This window comes from Ambystoma mexicanum, chromosome 1q, assembly GCF_040938575.1.
Source record: "Ambystoma mexicanum isolate Mex_15411 chromosome 1q, UKY_AmexF1_1, whole genome shotgun sequence".
NCBI lineage: Eukaryota > Metazoa > Chordata > Amphibia > Caudata > Ambystomatidae > Ambystoma > Ambystoma mexicanum.
This window is the reverse complement of record NC_090922.1, coordinates 454063431-454086632: the sequence shown is the minus strand read 5'-3', so window position 1 is coordinate 454086632 and position 23202 is coordinate 454063431. Positions and strand designations below refer to the sequence as shown.

At 47.9% G+C, this 23202-nt stretch overlaps 1 protein-coding gene across 1 annotated transcript in view; it reads right to left on the bottom strand.

The window, feature by feature from the left end:
* SLC12A3 (solute carrier family 12 member 3) overlaps positions 1-23202 on the bottom strand; it is a 480556-nt gene that overhangs the window by 10185 nt on the left and 447169 nt on the right. The window contains exon 24 of the mRNA XM_069640343.1: positions 4549-4684. Coding sequence (XP_069496444.1) covers positions 4549-4684 — 136 coding nt within the window. The remainder of the gene's footprint in view (positions 1-4548; positions 4685-23202) is intronic.

Sequence of the window (23202 nt, the reverse complement as noted above, 5' to 3'; positions counted from 1 at the left end):
TACGACAAGAGGCGGCGCTTATGTTGCGAAAAGGGGCGGTAGAGAGAGTTCCTGCGGCACAGGAAGGACAAGGAGTTTATTCCAGGTTCTTCGTTGTCAAGAAGCCAAACGGCAAATGGAGGCCCATTCTCGACCTGAGGGTACTCAACAAGTGGCTAAAGAGCCTAAAATTCAAAATGCTAAAGCTCCAAGAGGTTATCAGGTCGGTGCAACCCATGGATTATCTATCATCACTAGACCTTCAAGATGCTTATTTTCACATCCCAATACGCCCACGACACAGGAGATATTTAAGGTTCGTCGTCGGGAGAAAGCATTTTCAGTTCAAGGTCCTCCCGTTCGGGCTCAAGTCCTCCCCCAGGACGTTCACCAAGTGCTTGGCCCCTATAGCGGCCCATTTAAGAAAGGATGGTCACCATGTCTATCCATATCTAGATGACTGGCTGGTCAGAGGTTCGTCCAAGGAACAAACACGAGACAGTCTAAGGGCCACAATGTCCCTCTTACAGGAACTGGGCTTCGCAATAAACTTCAACAAGTCCTCCGTAGAGCCTTCGAGGACCTTGGTCTTTCTAGGAGCGGAGTTTCATACACACACAAGCCTGGTGAGACCATCCAGCGAAAGAATTCAGAAACTTCAAAGCAAGGCGTCGGAATGGAGAGGCGGTACCAAGGTTTCAGTGCGCAAGTACATGTCCCTGCTAGGGACCATGTCGTCCTGCATTCCGTTGATAAACAGCTGCCGTCTGTTTATGAGACCTTGCCAGGAATTTCTAGCGGACCGTTGGGCGCAGAGCCGAGGTCGCTGGTCCGACAGACTGGTCGTCGACGAACAACTAGTTCAAGCACTCTGCTGGTGGAGAGTGTCTACTCATCTAACAAAAGGAATGCCTCTACTGGAACCAGAGTTCCAAAAGACGGTGGTGACGGATGCATCGCTAAGCGGATGGGGAGCTCATCTGGATACGTTACAGGTACAAGGCCAGTGGTCGTTGCAGGAGTCCTCCCTGCATATCAACCTGCTAGAACTGAGAGCAGTGCGATGGGCTCTGAAATCTTTTCTTCCTCAACTGAGGAGCTCGGTGGTGCGTGTCATGACGGACAACACCACTACGATGTTCTACTTGAGGAAACAAGGAGGGACACGTTCCAGGTCCCTATCGACGGAGGCACAGAAAATCTGGCATTGGGCCCTGCAACACAACATGCAAATCTTAGCGTTCCACCTGCCAGGCGTGAAAAATGTGGAAGCCGATTCCCTCAGCAGAGAAATGAACGAAGTTCACGAATGGGTGCTGAACGACCAACAACTACAACATGTATTCAAGAAATGGGGACATCCTTTCATAGACCTGTTTGCGACGAAGAACAACAGGAAATGCCATCAGTACGCAAGCAGATGGCCTCAGCAGGGCTCACTGGGGGATGCGTTCTCCTTCCCATGGACGAACAAATTCCTGTACGCATTCCCTCCATTTCCCCTTGTCCGGAGGACGTTGCAATGGATCCTCAGGTACCCATGTCGGGTAATTCTGGTGGCCCCGTACTGGGCCAGACAGGTGTGGTTTTCAGACCTGCTACACTTAGCGGTGGCGGAACCGATGAGATTCCAGAAGACCCCCGACCTTCTGTCTCGACAGGAGGGTGTCGTTTGGCATCACGACCCGGACAGCCTCAAGTTGACGGCCTGGCTCCTGACTTCGCCGAATTTGGTCGGCTAACGATTCCAGAGGACTGTCGGCGTATCCTGCAAGCGGCAAGAGCACCTTCCACAAACGCCTCATACGCGTACAAATGGAGAAGTTTCTGTCAATGGTGCGAGGATCAACCAGGTTTGGCCCCGCAATCGATTAAGCCGGAACAGCTCCTTCCATACTTGCTGTTCTTAGCTCAAAAGGGCCTGTCGGTATCGTCAATAAAAGTACACCTGGCAGCCATTTCCAGGTTTACTCGTCAACGGCATTCGGCACCATTGTTCAGCGACCGCCTGATTAAGCAATTCCTTAAAGGCCTCTTTCGGAGTTTCCCTCCAGAGAAGAAATTTCCGCCGGAGTGGAGCCTCAATCTGGTCTTAACGTCTCTTATGAAGCCGCCTTTTGAGCCAATGTCATCATCGTCTCTAAAGTTTTTGTCGTGGAAATTGGCCTTCCTGGTGGCCATCACTTCAGCCCGACGTATTTCAGAAGTTCAGGCTCTAATGGTAGACCCACCATACTTACGAATTTTCAAGAACAAGGTTGTCCTAGCCACTAACCCACAGTTCATACCAAAAGCTCCTTCGGTGTTCCATAAACACTCCTCTATTGTGTTGCCTACGTTTTTTCCGGAGCCATGCTCGGGAGCGGAGCGCATGTTACACACATTGGATGTAAAAAGGGCCCTCAAGTTTTATCTTCATCGTACGCAACCGTTCAGAGAAACGAGACAGCTGTTCGTGGCCTATGGTTTGGGTGCTAGAGGAAAAGCCATTTCAAAGCAAGGACTGTCAAGATGGGTGTCATCTACCATTTCGTACTGCCATTCCAGGGCAGGGAAACCTCTTCTACGACGGCCAAGAGCTCATTCAACTAGAGCAGCGGCATCGTCGACGGCACTGTGGGCCGGCGTCCCTCTGGGGGACATCTGCATGGCGGCTACCTGGGCGGCGACACACACCTTTACCCGCCATTACTGCCTGTCGCAGCAACATGCCGAAGATACCCGGATGGGACAGGCGGTGCTCCGACACCCATTCCAATAAGGTAAGCCCCGGCTGAGGGGTTGCATCCTGTGGAATTTATGACTGTATGTGGTTCGTTTTCCTATGTTAACGATTTCTAATGTATACATGGTCATAAGGAACGGGCTTTGCGAAGAAAGTATATGGGTTTGCATGCACGCCTCCTCTTTGGGGGTGGTACTGCTATGTAATCTATTCTAAGCATGTGAATCCATGAAAGATCCAATGCTGGAGAAGGGAATAGTTTCTTACCTGTAACTCCATTTCTCCAGCATTGGTATCTTTCATGGATTCACATGCGCCCGCCTGCCTCCCCTGAACATGCAAACCGGTTCCCCCACTACTTTGGGGGCCGAAATCTGAGGGAGCGCGGGGGCGGGGCCTGTATTTATATCATGACGTCCTGACGGTACGGGCACGCATGATACAAAACGAGGTGGATAGGACGCATAAGCGTCGAAAAAGTTTTCCTACGGGAAAGGGTCTATATAATGTACCGGGGATTCCCAGCCTGACGACGGGGAATATTCTAAGCATGTGAATCCATGAAAGATACCAATGCTGGAGAAATGGAGTTACAGGTAAGAAACTATTCCCTTACTGTGCATATGTTGCCACGCTTAGGGGCTCAGTGTCACAAAAGATTACAAAAGACAATCAAAAGCTGAAATTCGGTAGCGGCTGATGAGATTATACAACAAGAGACAGCCAAAGTGGCCAGTCTTGTACAAATTACATAAAAAGCAGGCACTACAGTTGTTTTGGCTCTCGGGCAGAATACATTTTCAAATACCAAATTCTGCACTTGGGAGAACTCTATTTATTCCCCCCCCTTTGTCTCTCCACATCAAGTGCCCCCCCCCCCACTACTGCAGGCAAGGGCTTTGGTTGCATGACCCTTGCCTAATATGTATTGTGGTGCAGTCTGTAATGACTTTGATCCATGTAAATGTGTAGCTTTTTAAGATGCTTATGGGCATCTGAGATGAGATATGATACTTCACTGTAAGCCACATCACATCCTGGTGTAAGGTTGCAATGTACTTGACACAAAACAAAATGAGGGGACCCCCAGATAAATGTGGTGGGGCCACTGACATTTCCTTCCAGAAAGACCTACACAGGCAATGGGACAATCTAGTAGCCCCTTAATTATTGGGGCTCCCGTACACTGTGTCTGTTCTACACCTGTGACAAGCATCATTTGACATAGGAGGACCAGGCTCCGGTCAAATCCCTCCCACGTAGTGGGTAATAGGTTTCCTTAAAAATGCCTCCACAACTGTCCTGGTTCTTTAACATTGTAAACGCTACTACAAATGAGTGCACCCTACAGCTCTAAACGTCTTCCATGCGAGTGAATAAACCCCACACTCATCCCTCCAGAACAATGCCAACAAGCTAGGGTTGAACAATTATTTACATCAAAAGATCATTTGGAAGGCACTGAGCGGGAAGATTATGCTCTGTGCCACTAGTGGATTTGAATTCGTGTTTGCCTTGAGCCATCATAGTGCATATCAGAATAAACAAGGTCGTGTATAGGCCATGCCTACCAAGGGCTTAACCCAAGGCAGTGGTCAGACAATATTTCTCTCCACTCCGGGCAAACTAAAGACCCCAGTCCTCAGACTTGAATGCATGCAGTTGGAGATATATTGCTTACAGCCTACTAATCTGCCCAACCATTACGTGTACATGCGTTGGCTATTCTCTTAAGCATTTTGTGTCCTATATGAAGCCATCATAAGTCACATCTGAAGCTTCCTGCAGTCTCCCAAAAAATGGAAAGATAAGAAGTCATGACCACGTCTGCTTCTGTCGCCTACCTTTGCTTTGTGCCTCCTGATTTCCTCGTCTGAGATCTTCCAGGGGCAGTCATGTCTCATTTCACTCACTGCAGCTTCATCCTTGAAGCCATCGTTGAGCCTGAAGGGGGCAATGAGGTCTTCAAACCGCTTTGTGCTGGAAAAAAGGTTCAGCCCAGTAAATTGGCATAGCTTTGCATACAATTTTCACAAGACTTTTATATTTCGAGGTAATGCTGGTTTTACATGAAAGATCTGGTGATCTGGAGCATGCATTCCTCAGTGGTTCAGTAGTTCAGGTGCATGGGGGCACTCTTGTACCTCCCTCCACCCTCCATGCCCACCTTAATGCCCTTCCTCCATCCCTTCCTACCGCAAACCCTACAACGAAACCGCCATATACCCTCAGGGTTAGGCTGACACTGTCAAGAGTGTATGAGTTTGGGATTGTATGTTTATTATGTTTATGTTTATTGAGGTTATATAGCGCTTTAAACCAAAGCGCTTTACAGTATAACAACAATGTACAATAAAGAAAGAAGCATATTTACAAACATGAGACAAACCAATGATACAGTATGTAGAACAATTTATGTAAAAGAAGGAGAAGAAGGGGGGCGGGGAGGGAAGAGGAGGAAGGTGAGGGGGGTTTCAATGTCTGATTTGAGGTCAGCAGGAAGAGTGGGAGGGGAAGGGAAGGGGGGGAGCCCCCTGGTGACCTCCCACGCCCCTGGTGGTTTCAGTGTCTGATTTGAGGTATGGGGAGGAGGGGGAAGGAGTCAGGGGAAGGGAAGGGGGCAGGGGGTTTAGGAGAGAGGTAGGGAAGGAGAGGCAAGGGGCGAGTGGAGGAGAAGCGCTTTCAGAGAGGAGCGGAAGGATGAGTAGGTAGGGGAGGAGTGGATAGAAAGAGGTAGGGAGTTCCAGTGGAAGGGGGCCTAGAGTTGAAAGGAGGGGAAGAGTGAGGAGGCGCAAGGGGCTGGGGGCACAGTGAGAAGGTAGAGATCAGCTGAGTGGAGAGGGCGAGAGGGAGAGTAAAATGAGAGGAGGGAAGAGAGATAGGGGGGCAAGATCATGGAGAGATTTGTAGACCAGACAGAGGAATTGAAATTTTAGTTGTGAGCGGAAGGGAAGCCAGCCGAGTTGAGAGAGTGAGGTTGAAATAGAGTCACGAGGGCCAAGAAGACATAGAGTATGGATAGAGAAGTGGTATTAATTTGTTTTCTCTTGATTTTCAGATGTGCAATACAGAAAACATTGTATTTTAGGTCCATTAGCGGGCTGCACTACCAAAGACATAATAGATTTAGAAACCACGAGGAACCAACGCAAGTGACCCCCTCCCTTATGTTGCTCAATAAGGGTGAGGAGTCGTTAGTTCTACACGTAGCATGTGCGTCTCCGATAAGGAGGAACTACCTCTCGAACAAGGGTTCAATACATTTTCTGTGCCGACTCATCCCTTCATGCTTCTAAGGTCCTAAATTGAGTACCACAAAGCCAGCCCTAATGATGATAATTACTAGCACCTGCTACAAAAGCGCTCAGACTTGAATTCTCTGCCATGCAGTGCTATATAAAACTAGAAATATATGACCTTCAGAAATAATCCTGTTTACCCCCTAACGTGGCTACACCAAAAAAGAATGCTGGAAACCTATGATTTATTTATTTATGTATTAATGTATGTACCTATTTTTAGTTTTGGCTGAAAGTTGGCAAGCCAACGTTCCCAAAGTGTCATGATGTATCTGGGCTTTCCGATGCTTGTAAGCATTCAAAGTATTTTATCTAGCTGCTTTCTTCCTGTAGAGCATTCATCCAATCAAGTGTGTGCCTGAACCTTACAAGACCGATTGAATGAATATTCCTATCCCATCAATCATTGTATTACCTGGAAACAAGTTCCTCCTTATTTTTGACAGTTCCCTACACCCGACTTCTTCTGCTTGGTCAAGGAAAGAAATTTGATGTGCTCCATCGGGTCACTGCCTGCTGGGCTGGCACTTGATCATTTACATAAATTGCATGCAGAAGGAGCTGCTGAGTGGCATATCAATACTGCTTGTTGCTGCCACTGCTTTGCTATCAGTAGGCCACTAAGTTTTGTGACTCTGCCCTGTCACTGTGATTTTGGTCCCACATGCCTTTTCTGCTACTGCACATGCGCTGGCACCTTACAAACTATGTAAACAGCGCAGTCGACCACCTGAGCCCTGGTTTTCGCCTAAGCTCAAGGACAGCAAACTCTTGTGTAGGCAGATGGAAAGAAAGTGGCGCTGCAGCTACTCTCCTAATTCCAAAATCCTGTACAGGAACACTTTAGCTGCCTACCATGGCGAAGTGGTAATTGCCAAAAAGGCCTACTTTGCTCAAACTGTAGAAGAGGCTATCAAAAAGGCCTAAGGCGCTATTTGATCTAGTGCAATCTCTCTCCACGCCAAAATTAGCGCAAGATGCAGTCGCCCCTTCCCAAGAGCTCTGCGACTCTATCTCCACTTTCTTTCTCTCTAAAATAACCACCATTTGAGATAACATCATGGTGGAGGCGGCAGCTATTGCTGGCACCCCAGTTTTCCCGCTACCCCCTTCGACGGGAGGTTGCTGGTCATTCTTCCCCCTCTTTTCTAATACTGAGGTTCTTTCTACCATTCAAAAGCTCAAATCTGCATCCCCTACTGATGCTATACCACTCGCTCTTTTGCAGGAGACGTCTATGAACCTGATTGATTTTATCACGTCAGCAGTTAACAACTCTTTCACTACGGGAATGATTCCGGATTCACTTAAACATGCTTTAGTGATCCCCTTGCTAAAAAACCCTTCTCTCGACCCGAAAATAATGGCCAATTATCGTCCCATTTCACTCCTGCCTTTCCTGATGAAGGTCATGGAGGCACTTGTATCGCCACTACTATCCACATTTTTGGAATCCACACAGTTTCTGGACTCCTTTCAATCTGGCTTTCGACCTGGCAGAGGGGCCGAGTCTGTTCTTAACTCGGTGATGGATGACCTTATGCGTCTTGTCGATCAGGGCGGTGTTGGAGAAGTCCTGCTTTTAGATCTATCGCTTCGTTTGACACCGTTGATCACTCTCTTCTTATTTCACGGCTCTCTGAGGCCCTAATCTCTGGTCAAGTCCTCAATTGGTTCATAGCCTTTCTTACTAATCGCTCGCAGTAAGTCTCGCTTCCCCCTTTCTGCTCTGCTCCTGTTTTCCTCTCTTGTGGTGTCCCTCAGGGCTTGGCGCTTTCCCCTATTCTGTTCAACATCTATATAAGATATTTGCTGTTCCTTATTGAGTCTCATGGGTTCCGCTTCTATTCATATGCGGATGATACCCAGCTACTGGTTCATCTTGACCTAACCAAACACGAAACAGCTTACAGATTAAAAAGGTGTCTGGAGGAACTTGGTCTATGGGTGACGTTGAATTGGCTCAAGCTAAACGGCACAAAAACTGAAGTCCTGGTTGTGGGTACTTCTACCCTCATGTGTTCTGGACGGCTGACTTTTGGCCCCCGTGACTGGGCCCTCTTCCTATACCCGTCCTATCAGTTAGGAACCTTGGAGTTCGCTTCTCGGCCACCCTGACCATGGACGAGCAAGTCGGAGCAGTTTGCAAATCAGGTCATTTTAAACTTAGGGTTCTTCGAAAAGTCCTCCCCTTTATCCCCTCTGCCAGTCAGGCACCGGTTGTGGCAGCCCTGGTCCTTAGCGTCCTGGACTACTGCAACTCACTTTATTTGGCGCAGCCTGCCTACCTGACTGGTCGGCTGCAGCCCGTTCCATTATCCGCCCTCCTTTTGGACCCCATATGACCCCATTACTGCGACAACTTCACTGGCTCCCTGTTGCTCAGCGCATTCTGTTCAAGTCTATGTGCATAGTACATCAGGCGTTTTATGGATCTGGAGCAGAATATCTACAAAGTAAATCCGCTCCCTATCAGCCCTCACGCACCCTTCGCTCTCTTACCACCCGGCAGGTGGTTGTATCTTATTTCAAGCTGGCCCGTAAGGGTGGCCGTGCTTTCTCTGTCACTGCTGCAAGAACGTGGAATGACCTTCCCCTTCCACTACGCAACACTACTAGTCATCTTGCTTTTCGTCGAGGATTAAAAACCTTGCTTTTCTAGCTGCGCTCCTTTCTGCTCGTCTCCTTAGCGCCAAGATGCCTCCGGGTGTATGTGCGCTTTAGAGGTTTTGATTACATAACATAACATAACATGCTCCTCCTTTCTCTCCCAGCAACCCACCCATGATAAATCCAGATGTGCTTGTGCCCCGCAACACCAGAATAAAGGTAATTTGATAAAAGGTTTGAATGCTCTGTAGTGTATTTTATGTGTGTGTGTATGTGTGTGTGTGCATGACTGTGCAAGCTTGAACAAGTTGATATATCTGATTTGGGTAACTATCCTATGCCCTTTGCCTTTCTCCCCCCCCCTAAAGTTGTCCCGAAGAAGATCCACCGGCCTGCCTATGCCGACGACGATCTGCTAGTGGCTAAAACACAAAGAGGTCTTCAGAAATTACTAATGGGAATTTCTTAATATGCAAAAGAAAATGAACTAGTTATTAATCCATGGTAAACGAAAATAGTCTGCTTCATGAAAAATCAGAAAAAGGCTTAGAACTATAATTGGAATTTAGCACAGTCAGAAATAGTTCCGGTATCATGTATTACGTACCTCTTTGTCACATCATGGCTACTCCCAATAAAGGGTACATAATGGCCTGATTGAAAACTAGGGCTGGTCAGTTTTGCAGCTCAAATGAAGCATATTAAGATCAGGTATTGTAGATTCTCAATCGCTCCTTTGATCGAGTATTATTGACTTAAAATCATCCCTGCGTTTCTGTATGCCACAGAAATAGCCTACCTATTAAGAAAGGTGAATTGGGAAAGGTTAGAGGGCATAATATGGAAAAGGGCTCTGGGGTTACCACATTGCTTCCCAATTACAGCACTAAGATACGAATTAGGTCTGTATCAATGAGTGCATGGCATAATTGGAGTTTATTTTTGTTGTAATCTTCAACACTGTCCCCAAATTAAATCTTAGAAGTCCTGAACTCTTACATGTTACCTAATACTTCAGGGCCTATATAGGACCTAAGATCACAGCTGAGAACTATATTATGGCGAATTATACATGTCTGAAGATCTGTTGCAAGATAATCCGGTCTTGGTTAAGAAGATTTTATTCAGAGAGTGCTGGATAGAAACAATTTTAAAAAGTTAGGAGTTGCAGACTATATACTAGTTCATCTAAATGTGGCATACCTGTAGGAGTTATTCTCACTTCTCTACAGAAATTCCCTAATTCTTACTGGCGGGACCAATATTTATGACTTAGGTTAAATATATTGAAAACAGGTGACATCAGGGCGGTTTGTTCTACAAAGGATGAGGCAAAGCACTATTGGGAGTTCTGCAAGAATGCTGGGGCCATACAAACTAGGGAACTCCTATTTGATTGCTGTTCCGCTTTAGCCAATAAGCAGCATTTGCTATTTGCAGGATTTGTACCTAATGAGCAAACATTGTCTGATGACAACTTTTGGTCAAGAGTCTTGCGTGGGCATCAGATCCCCTTACTATTGCTGCACTGACATTTTTAATTCAAATCGATAAGATGATGTTAACAATTGTACTGTGACTGATTAAGGTTGTTATTAGAATTAGCTACAATGTATTTAATTGACTGATATTCATGCAATGGTGCTTATATAATTCTGCATTGCTGATGACTGGTTTTAAGATGATATACTTACATTTTTGAACTATGAATTCTTGACCTATGCATGGCTTCTATTTGTCGTATGTGTATTGTTGATTTGTGTAAGGTTGATTAATATAACCAATCCACAATAAAAAAAGTGATTTACACTGGCAATGCTGGCATATGTTGTGGGCACTCCATCATGAAAGATTTACAGTGGGACTGCTGCAATTTACTGTGGGCTCAATATAACCAAAATGATGTTCCGTATTAATGCCTCAATCTATTGTGGGTATAGCATCATTAAAGTGCTTTAGAGTAGCAGTGTATACATATATTGTGAGCCTGCATGATAAAAGTAATGTCCTGGCATATATTGTGGGTGCAATAGCATCAGAATTCACAGAGGCAATGTCAGCATATACTGTGGGCATAGCATAACATCATTTACAATGGTAATATTGGCATATTTTGGGAACAAAGGCATCAAGAAAATGTATTTAATATCTCCTATCTACTGTTGGTGACCTGGCATCTATCTGATTTCTTTATGTTTAATCCTAGAGTAGTGATTGCAAGCTGTAAGTATTGTGACCCAATTTTTCTCAAATTGTTCTTTAGAATGCACCATTTCAACCCATTATTTTTTAGTGGAAACGCCCTGAATCCCCTTTATTTTTCAGGGTTTCCTTGTTACTCTTGATAACTAGTAGTATGTAATGCCTCTCCACTGAATAGGACCATCACCCACCACTAACCTTGAACCTTAAAGAGTTGCAGTCACCCCCTTGGAAGCCACCCATCCCCCGGCAACAAAAGCTGCCTCTGCCATTGTGTGGGTAAAACAGAACAAGGGTAAACTGCATAAGTCTGGTGCTAAAATGAGCATCTTAAGCGCACCCTTCACCCCTCTACCCATACATTCAAACTGTGGGCACAGGAATTGCAGGCTGCTACTAAAAGGCCCCCATGCATTTTATCATGCTCTGGCCATCAATTTAGTTAGCACATGTGCCACTAGACTTGTAACTTTCCATTCTGTGTCACGCAATGCTCACATTTCCTTGCTGCTGCATGGTAAACAGTGGGATCACATGATGCGGCCTTGCTGTGGGCGTCACACTGCTGGCCTCACACTAGCTTATTCAACCATTCTCACATTCGCAATAATTTGCCAACTATCACACCCATGTATCCATCCCTACACTCTTATTCTGTAATCCATTCACCCACATAGCATTTATCCATCCATGTATACTTACTTAAACAGCCCATAAACTTTCCTTCATTCATTCTTCAAACTTTTTACTCATCCCTCAGCACTATGTCATTTCTATTTCATCTATCCTCATATTCATTTATTTACAAGTCCTCCTTTGCTCTCATTCATCAACCTCTCACCTGAAATTCTCTGTCCCTCTGGCAAAGCCCACCCCAGCACTGCCACCTACCTTCTCGGTCATTAGACCCATGAAGCGTGTGTCAATGGATGCCTTTGCCTCCACTTTCTCTGCTCCTCCTACTCCTGCAGCTGACTCACATTCTGAGAACAGCCCTCTCTAACCTGCATCGTTCTATCTCTAACACACTAACACACTGCCCATCCTTGCCCCTGTTGTGAGAATCCATCTGAAGCCTACCTCCAAGTGCAACTCTTAGTATGATTCCGACCTTGCCGCCCTGAAACGTGAGTGCAGGGTGGCTTAGAGGAAGTGGAGGCCTTTGGGCACATCCTCTGACAAAGTGGCCTGCAGTCTGCTCCAAAGGCAATACAGACTCTCTGCCCTGTCGAAGAAGAGAGCCCACATCCAAGCCTGCGTCTCTGCGGCCTCTAAAAACATGGCCAAACTCTTTAAAATCACCAAGGAGCTGGCCGGTCCTTCTGCAGTCTCCATCTCTCCTGTTCCCTCCCAGGACCTCTGTACGGCCCTGGCTTCTCAGTTCATCACTAAAACTCAGGACATCCTGTCCTCACTCTTCTCCTACTCTCCCCCTACCTCCCTCGGCCCCTCTCTTGACGCCTCGCCCCCTCCTTCTCCTTTCTCCTCTTTCTCTCTGATAACACCTGACGATGTTTCTCGACAAGTCCGATGTATGAAAATGTTGTCCAAACAGGTGCTCCCCTGCTCCCCCAGAACCATCAAGGAACACATTGACACCCTTGCTCCAGTCTTGGCCGAGTTCTGCAATCACTCTTTCGCCACTGGATCTTCCCCCTCTCTCCTAAAGCACTCCCTTGTGCACCACCTCCTCAGAAAGCCCTCTGCTGATCCTAACTGCCTGGCAAGCTATCGCCCAATCTCCATCACTCCTTTCCAGGGCAAACTCCTGGAAAATCAGGCCATCTACCAGCTTTCTCTCCACACTGAATCTGTTGGCTGTCTCCATGACCATCAGTCTGGCATCAGAGCATCCAGAGGCATGGAAACTGCTCTCCTGAACACCTGTGACAATCTGCTCGCTAATCTTGACCCCAGCCTTCCTTCTGTCTTCATCCTCCTTGATCTTTCCTCTGCTTTCGACATGGTCAATCACGCCATCCTGATTAATCTACTCTGTGAGCACCTGGGCATTACGGATCAGGCCCTGGAGTGGTTGACCTCCTGGATCGACCCTCCCAGGTCCAACTTGGGCCCTTTCTCTCCACCACCTCTCTCCCCACATGCAGTGTTCCCCATGGCTCTACCCTCTCACCCTGGCTCTTCAATGTCTACTTGGCCCCTTTGGCCCACCTGATCTCGAACCTTCCCCTTTCAGTGTTATGCAGATGACACTCAGCTCTTCAACAGACTGCCCTCAGCCTCCTCTCCTCTCTCGCTCATTCCTGACTGTCTATCCGTGATTCAGGATTGGTGCGCCTCCAACAATCTCTGCCTTAATGTCAGTAAAACAGAGCTCCTTCTCGTTGGGACCCCTGTCCTGCTTTCCCTCTATCGCTCTGGCTGCCCTCTTTGGGTCCTCTTCCATCGCCTTCCTGTGAGGTAAAAACATTGGTGTCATCTTCGACTCTACTCTCTCCTTCTCTCCTCACATCACGGACCTTGCCAAGAAGGTCCACTCTCAGCTGCACGTCCTCAGAGGTATTCTTCATTTTCTCACTTTCCCCCAGAAGCTCACTGTCTACAGAGCCCTGGTTCTCTCTAGGCTGGACTACTGCAACATCCTTTTTCTCAATCTGCCTTCCTCTACTCTCCACCCTCTGCAACCACTCCAGAACAGGAGTGCAAGACTTTCCTCTGCCCCTGGGATCTCTCCACTGGCTGCCGGTGACTGCAAGGATCAAGTTCAATACCCTCTGCATCATCCACAAGGCTTTCTGGGGCCAGTGCCCGCACTACATCCAACTCTCTCTTCCAAAATACCTTCCTTCTCGAGCCCTTCGCTCAGCTCCCTTTAACTCTTAGTTCAGACGCTTCTCCAGGCAGAGAGCGGGTGGTAGATCTCTCTCCTCTGCAGGTGCTTCCCTCTGGAACGGCCTCCCTGTCCCTCTCAAAATTGTACCGGATCACCTGAAGTTCTGGAAGCAGCTCAAATCCTTCCTTTTCTCCTCTGCTTTCTCGCTCTCCCGCCCTTGCTGACCTACCTGTTTGCTGCAATGACTGGTTGCTTGGCTACCCTCAGAGTGTCACTGGGTACCAGGCTCCTCCATGATCAGTCTCCGCTGCACTGCCTCCGGGCCTACCACGCTTAAGGGGCTGTATCTGTCACCCATAAAGTCCCCTGCCTCCTTGGTCTTACCCAGAACCGTGCTGCCCTGACCGCACTTATCCAGAGCAATGCTTGCCTGATTGCACTTCCCACTTCCCGTTCCATGGCACTGGCGGCACACTTAGAGCTTTGCTGACCGACTGCACCCTCTCCCTTTCTCCCCACACTTGCAGGATCTGAATGACACAAGACCTAGTAAGATTGTTTGTCTTGTCCTCCCTCCCTTGTCTTGTCGCGCCTAGAAACACTTGTGTACATGCGTACTATAAATGACGTATCATATCATATAACATTCATATCCATTCCTCCACCTCTCTTGAACGCTCTCTGCCCTCTGTAAGTGTGCCTGTGTGCGTAAGAATTAGGAAAACAATTCCACCATACAAAAGACAAGACTCTTGGCTTTGACGAAGCTTGCTCTATTCACGCATGTATTTTTTCCACAAATGTGCTGAGCATGGTTAGGCCTGCTCAGCTAGCATTCCATGAACATTTGCAACCTGTGGACAAAATGTGAAATGGCACTACCGATTATGAAGACGGGGAGTATATTATTGGTTTGTAGGTTGGGGACATTGTTACTGTGGACATTTACATACAGGTATGTGTCAGTCTTTGGTGGGGTTAAGGTGCAGCAGCATCAGGGTCACAACTAAATAGGGACAAATCCCTCCAAATCTTGGCATTTAAAAGTTCAGAAGAGTGACGTGTTTGCTTCAGAAAAGGAGCGTACTTTGGTTCCAAGTGCGGGTACTGGCATTCAGCTCTGCTAGTGGGTGCGAGGAGACGTTACCTTCCTTAGCCCATTTTTTTGTCACGCACGTGTTCTACTCTTGCTTAACCTTTTTTAAACTCCTGCCTTTATCTCCTGCCTATGTTGTCTATAATTTTATTCGCCTTTTTGGCTGTTAAGCGTACCATGAAAGGTCTTTGGTGGACCTGGCTCCAAGCATGCACCCTCCCATGCTGGGCTACCCCAGCTGGCTCAGTATTCTGGAGATGTTCACATTGGCAAGAGCATCAGGATAGTTACTCATTGCACGGTTTATGGTCATTGCATCACATTTTTACCATCGAATGACCATTCCATCTAAAAAAATGCATTGAAAAAATGACCATCGGATGCATATTTTTTCCTTTTTTTCTAAATTTGGAAATTTTTACATTTTTAATTTTTTTTACCCTTTAAAGCCCATTATAAATAACACTAAACCCTTTACCTTAAAAAAACATGCATTCGATGCATATTTCTTCGAAGCAATTTTGTCGATGGAATGGCATTCGATGTAATGCTTTAGATTAAATGACCAGATACTCATTGGGCACAGTATTCATTGAGTAATTAATCTTGGAACAGCATAACGTGGTGTCTGTTTACCTGCATTCCCGATGGAACTTTGCGCTTCGCAGGGTGTTGGTGATCATATTGTATCTCCTTGGCACAGTATCTTTGATGGGTGGACATTCTGGGTGAAATAGCATTTCTGATAACCAACTTTCATGCTGGGCTGATTGGTTTGTATCCTCTTTTACCCCAGTTGGATTGTCATGCAATTCTTCTGACTGTCGCTTGTTTCTAGTGTATATCAAAGGCTTCTACTGGACACAATCTTTCAATAATAACATGCTTGGAAATGTGTGCAGCTAAAATCTTCAGCAACCCCAGGGAGCGTGCCCCTCATCGGCTCATGAAAGCACTTTCAGTAGGGCTTGCAGGGGGTCCCCACATTTAGTGTTACACCACTGGCCTAATCCAACATGTAATGGTCTTCTTGCACTTTCTTTCCATAGACAGAAGAATCCTGTGGGGTCACCTTTGTGAGCAGTCTGCAATCGAGGGGAGTCACAGGCCCAGTTTACTGCCCTAAGGAATCTTCCAATGATATTACCATGGTTTCTGCCAGAGAGGCAACGCATGCAGATGGTGCAGGGGCACAGCATGCTGCAAGACCGAAGCATCCCGTTTTCAGCCATCCAGCTCTAGGAAGCAGAACATACATTGTTCTCGGTGACCAACTGAGAAACAGTATCAGGGGATAGGTGCAGGGGTGTAACACAAAATGTGGGGGACCCCTGCGAGACCTCCCTATGGGGGCCCCCCTAAGCTCCGCCCCAACATAGGTGTGCCCCACCCACCAATTTAGACCACGCCCACCACCATATGCCCCACCCATACAAATTTGATCAACTTGTATATTTATGCTCCACTCGTAGCCATTAGTCCCACTCATACCTTGCTGAGCATCTACACTCAAGTACAACGTTTTCACTTTTATTTTGTAAAGATTGCTACCAATTAATGTACAATGTATTGTATCTAATACATGGTACAGTCAGAATATAATGCAATACTTATGTTGTCTTATGACACATACAAACTAAGCAAATATACATAAAGAAGTGATAAAGATAACAAGCCCCAAATCAGAGTATAGTGATCGAAGTCAAATATTATAAAATATATGCTTCAGCTTGTCAGTCACACAATATAGTCGTTATTCCAAATCAAGCATTGGAAATTTGGAATTGCAGGTTTTGAAAAAAAAAAACAATCTTAATGACATATGTATATTCACATATAAATACAAAGAAAAGGCATGTGTGCATGCCAATAGACAGTGCATAAACATCAATGGGAAACAAAAAAGGCAATTGAGCAGGGTAAAGAAAGAGCAAAATGGTACTTTTGTCGGGAAATACCCAGGTTACCCTCCAGCAAAAATGGTGCTTATCTAAAGTTCATGTCTCTGACTTCACGCTTTCTTCCTCTCTGCTCCCACTTTCCTTTCATATCCCCCTCCCTCACCGGATCCCTCACTGTGCTTTAAGACACTTTGCCTTTCTGGTGCACCTCGTCAGCATGTTCTAAAATGCAGACCCAGACTAGATGTTCTAGTAGTCAACCCCACTTGAGGAATGAGGAATCAGGCCGGTAAATAAATGAAGAGACACGTCACATGCACGAAACTAGCTGTCCCATGATTACATGATTGTCTTTTGAACTTTAGCGGGTGTCTGGCTTTGTCGGTATACCTACCGTCTGCCACACGCTGATCTGCTTCATCAACCTGTACTGCACCCCCCACCCAAATACCCATATATCAGAACGTCATAAGGTAAAAAGAAAGAACATCTTGTCTTCTAGTAAAAAAACCCATTCACATGTGTATAAAATTGAGGAGATCACGGGCCTGGTTTACAAATGTGTCTTCCCCATCCCATTGCAGAACGCTTTGTAAATCAGGCCTCAGGTGTTCTATGAATACTATTTAAGTGCGTGTCCCTTGTTTGCAGAGCGTTTTTTTTTTCCAGTGGGCATTTCGTTTTGTGAATAAGGGCAGGCCCAAATCATTTCAGACTCTGGGGGTACATGAGCCTAAGTTAAGTATCGCACACCCTCCAGGATATTGCGACAAGAAATGTACAATTTTGCGGCACAAAAAGGAAATTTTGCGGCACACTACTGCATTTTCTGCAGCAATTTCTAATGCAGAAATTTTGCATTGTGCACTATTTTCAGTCCAAAAAACAGATACATTTCAGTTTACCCGACTGTATATTGAAATAAGTATGAATTCAGCATTAAGTGCTACATAAAGCAGATGTGGACCACCATTTACAGTGCTTAGAAGCTGAGACCTCCAGCATGGAGCAGTATAAAAATCATATCAGATGACACCAAGTTACAGTACCTAGAAGCTGCGCAGTACATCATGAAGTGCTACGTAAAGCAGATGCTCACAATTTACATTGCTTTTAAGCATAAGGAATTCAGCATGAAGAGCCACATATTTTATTTATTTGCATTTTTAAAGCACTCACACAGCCTGCGGGCATCGAGGCACTGTTACAGGAACATGTTTCTCTTAGTTGCGTATTTATAATGCGCTTACTACCCAGAGGTTTCTAAGCGCAGACCCGGGATTCGAACCTGTGGTGCTTCGTGTTGTCTCGTTTCCAAGGCGAGCACGTTGCCGCTGAGCTATCCTCCCGGGGCATAGAGCAGAAGTTGACCATTTACAGCACTTAGAAGCTGCAGAATGCAGCATGAAGCTCTACATAAAGATGATGTTAACAATTTACAGTGCTTATAAACTGAGCACTCCGACATGAACCTCTTTAAAAATCAGATCAGAGGACCCAATTTACAGCGCTTAGAAGTCTTGGCTAGGGGAATGCACAAAGAGGTACCTAAGGGAGTGTGGCGTTGCACAACTGGGTCCAGTCTGCAATACAGCACATGGAATGGGGCTAATAATGCAGGGCCTGGGGAAGTTAGGTTAGTGGTTCGACAATACAGGGACCTGGGGTCCACAATACAGTGCCGTGGGGATGGCACAAAATTCAGGGCCAGGAGGGGGGGGAGTGATTCAAGAAAGGCAGTGGGGCACATGGCTCTTGCTGGGCTAAGTGGGGGAGGGTGGGCCAAAGTTGTAATGCAGGGACAGGGATCACATTAGACAGAGCTCCCATTAGATGGATGGTCTTTGTGATGGGTGAGAAGGAATCTGAGTGTACGCGAGATTGAGGGTGTGCGAGAATGAGTGATAGAGAAATGGGATGCCTGCAAGGGTGAGAGGGTGCATGTAATTGAGGTTGCCTGTGATGGTGGGTGCATGGGGGACTGAGTTTATCTGGAGCCGAGTCCGTGAAATGGGGGCTGGACTGCACTGTAAAGAATGATGTAGTGTGCAATTGAAGGTCAGTGTGATGGGTGTCTGAGAGTGAGAGGGTATTTGAGAGTGTGTACGAGAATGAGGGTTAGGAACGGGATGCCTGCAAGGGTGCATGTGACTGAGGGTGCCTGTGTGTGACCGGTGGGGGAGTGAGTGTTTGAAATGTGGGCTGGGCGGCCCTGTGCGTATGGATGTAGAGTGGATTTGAGGGTCAGCATGATGGGTGTCTTATCTATATGAGAGTCATAGGGTATTTGTGACAGTATGCGAGAATGAGGGTGAGAGACAGGATGCCTACAAGGGTGAGAGGGTGCATGTGACTGCAGGTGCTCGTGAACATGGGCGCATGGGGGAGTGAGTTTGTGTGGCGCTGAGTGCGTGACAGGGGAACTGGCCTGCATTTAATAAATGGGGGTGAGAAGAGAGGTACATGGGGTGCCGAGAGAGGGTATGGGAAAAGACAGAATGGGGACACTGTCAGAGGTTAAAAGCTCACAAGTTGCAGGGTGAAAACAGACCTGGGTGTGGAGACCTGGGTCCTTCTCCTGCGATTTGTCCTGCGATTTGAAGATCTGGGGCTGCAAGTGAGCGCTGGTTCTGTTCTTGGAGTGGGCAGGGGCAGGGCAGTGCTGAATAGTCCCAGGGGCAAACAGCGGACCACCAGGTTCATTATATTCGGTTTCCTCACAGCATGCCCATTGTCTGCCGTGCGCTGGGTCAAAGAGAAACTGAACTGAAATGCACAGCCAATGGCCGCTTTGTGTATGGTGATTGATGCCTCCCCACTCAGCCTAGACCCAATTGCACGATCAGACTGAGGCCACATATCACGACTTCACGCTGCCGCCAGGAAAAACAAACACAGAAGCAGAGAGGGAAAGTAATTTTAGCGGAGTTTAATGTGTATTGCGCGGCAATTTACAGCAAACCGATAATTTTGCATGTTGCAAATCGCAAAATTGCATAAGCTGTAGGGTGGCACGCATGCTCCATCATTGTAAGGCTGCCTACAGTAGTTAAAATACAAATACCGTAGTTGACAAGTCGACATTCAGTGAAAGTCAAATCCTTTAAATCCCCTATCTCTGTCTCACTATCGGACCATTAGTCCATCACACGCTAGTGTCAGGGTGCTGCTCCCTCTCCTCTAAGTACTCGTACGGAGGCAGGGCTTGCCAGCTGCGCATGCGCCTTGCAGCATGCAGCACACGCGCAGCTTGGCAAATGTGCAAAGCAACTGTGTATGTGTGCCTGCCTGTGCCTGACTGACGAGAGTAAATAACTTACTTCACGCACGGTGACAGTCGCTGCCAGTCGAGGCGGCGAAAGCCCACTGTGCAGTGCAGACAGTCAGTGCAGCACCCCGACGGCACTGTGAGACCCATCTGAGACTACAGAGAGCCACTGTAGTCTCTCTCGATTATATGGTGCCGCCTTGAGGGCAGCTCTGACTGAGAACACAGTAAAGTTGCTGGGAGAGCGGCTGTGTGGCCCCCTTCAGTGATGATGGTGTGGGGGCTCCCTACACCACAGGGGCTGCAGGGGCCCCTGTTACTCCACTGGATAGGTGAACATTGCAGACCATACAGAGGTCCCTTTATAATTTGTCTCTAGTGTGGCGCTGGCCCTTTAAGGGCGCGCATGCGACGGGGTGACGTTCACTCCGTCGCGTGCCTTGTATAAACAAACAGGGCGTTCCCCGGTGGCACCAGAACCACCGTGGAGCCCACACGAGTAACATCTCTGTCTCTGTGTCTTTGTAACACGGGGGTGGGTGGCTCACGGCCGGCGGTGTCAGAACACCGCTAACAGTGGTGACGAAGACCGGATCACTCCCTGGGACAGGCGGCGAAATTCGATCGTTGCGCGGATGATCGTATGTGAGCGCATCGGCGATATCTGACTGCGGAGAGGGGAGAGACACACGCGGCCAGCGGCCATTTTGTTGAATAGGCCTCGGATGATCACAGCCTCATAACGAGGCATCCGTGAGCCATCTGGACCCAATTTTTGGATAATTTAGTGGCAAATAGTCACTGGAAGCAGCACGTGTCATTTTTACGATGACCCATTGACAATTTCACTGTTTTTCACCGAGTTTGTGGGTGTGACCCCTCTGGAAGCCTGCTGGATGCAAGTTGGGGCCTACCCTGCTCAATATTTGGACTCCCCATTGTCTGTCGGCTGGCCAAGGTTGTGCTTCGTGGATCTGCATGAGCCTGACCACAGTGATAAAGTGGTGCCATCGGTGTTGACTGCGTCTGGTGGTTAGTTGCGGCTCCATCATTTGGATATATTTGGGGTGCCTGTGCGCTTACCACCATGAGCCAAGCTGCGGCGGCCGCAGCTGCTGCGCAACAACAGGCTGCTCCCGCTGCTCAGCCTCCGCCTGTCCTGCCGCCAAGACCTCTGCTTAAGCCACCTGGTTCCCTACAGCCAATGCCTGAGTTTGATGTCTCGGGCACACCTTCGAGTCTGGGACAGAGGTGGAAGATGTGGATGGACAGACTTGAGATGTACTTCAGGTCCACGATGGAGACGAGCGACGACAGTAAGTTGGCCACCCTCCTATATTCTGCTGGCCCGGCAGTGCATGAGATATTTCTGTCCCTGCAACCTGTGGATGGGTCGTTTGCGGCAGCGAAGGATGCGCTCCACAACCATTTTCTGCCGATGGCGAATGCAGATTGTGAACGTTTCCTTATGGATGACGAGACTCTTGATATCTTCTATGGGCGGCTGCGCAGACTGGCAGCGCCATGTGCGTGGAATGACCCGGACGTTATGATCCGTAACCAACTCATACAAGGGTGTGCCTCGGGCAAACTGCAGCGCCAAATACTAGGTGACCCTGGTATCACCCTTCCCCGCATACTGGAACTTGAAAGATGCCATGAGGTGTCCGAGTTGCGGGCAACTAGAATGGAAGTGGGCGTGCGCACCAGCAAGGTGGAGGAGGTCTGCGCAGTCAGCAGGGGCCGTGGATCTAGACGCCCCATGAACACCCAGGGTACACGACCACAAGTAGCGCACTCCTCATGCCAAAAATGCAGGTACGACCTCCCGCACCCAGCGGAATGCCCAGCCATGGGAGTGAAGTGTGGTCGGTGTGGGGGTGCAGACCATTTTGCCAGGATGTGCAGAACAACAGCTCCGAAGGTAGTTCCCAGGGGGCCTGTCCGGGCCGGTTTCTTCCACCCCCAAAGGGCATCAAACGTTGCCCAGGTGGACCAGGGTGATGAAGAGGCCCCTCAAGAGGGTGAAGAGGAAGAAGAGGATGAAGAAAACATTTTCTTCGTGTCAAGTGTGAGCATGCTGAGAAATCACTCCAAGAGACAGCCCATGTGCAATGTGCTGGTCAATGGGGACTCTATACCAATGCTAGCAGACACCGGTGCATCAGTAAATGTGATGGCCAGACAGCATTATGACGCGATGCAGGCCCCGCCAACACTGACTGCACCGAGGGCACGCATCTTTACTTTCGGGGGCAACCATCCCATTCCCCTGGATGTTGTGTTTGTGGCAGAAGTTCAGTACGGCGAGTCATTCATCCATGCTAGATTTTATGTCACACCGGTAAGCAACAACGCGCTGCTGTGCTGTGCAGCTGCAGAAGCCCTTGGCATTGTGACATTCGCTTATTCGGTGTACCTGGACGACATACAGGTGCTCCTTGTCAAGCACATCTCCCTGTTTGAAGGCATTGGACAGTTGGTGGGTGAGCCGGTACGGATACACATTGATGAATCAATCCAACCAGTGGCGCTGAAGCACCGGCGAGTACCGTTTCATCTAAGGGACCTGGTGGATCAAGAGCTCGACAACCTCGTAGGTTTGGACATTATTGAAAAGGTGGAGGGCCCCACTCCATGGGTCTCACCCATCGTCATCGCTCGTAAGCCCAAACAGCCCGATGCCGTGAGAATCTGCGTGGACATGCGCCTCCCCAATAAGGCAATAAAGAGAGAGCGGCATTTGACCCCCACCATCGATGACATTATAGCGGAATTGCAGGGGGCGAAGTTCTTCTCTAAACTGGACCTAAGAGCAGGGTATCATCAGGTGGTCCTGCACCCCGAGTCCTGCTATATCACAACTTTCACCACTCATCGGGGTCTTTATAGATATAAGAGACTGAGTTTTGGGGTGTCTTCTGCGGCGGAGGTGTTCCAGAACATCATAAGGGGGGCATTGGCGGATCTGGATGGAGTCCTTAACATCAGCGATGACATCCTGGTGTACGCCAAGTCGGAAACAGAACACCTGGCACGCCTGGCCAAGACCTTCGAGCGCCTTCGCTCGCTGGGACTCACCTTGCACAAGGATAAGTGCGAATTCCTCAAAACAACGATTGAGTTTTTCGGGTTTGTCTTCAAGGCGGATGGGGTGTCGCCTGATCCCCGCAAAGTGAAGGACATAAGAGAGGCTCGACCGCCAGAAAATGTCGCAGAGGTGAGGAGTTTCCTGGGCATGGTCACTTACTGTGGCCGCTTCATCCGGAACTTGGCTTCCCGCTCAGAGCCGTTGAGATCTTTGACAAAGAAGGACACCGTTTGGCAG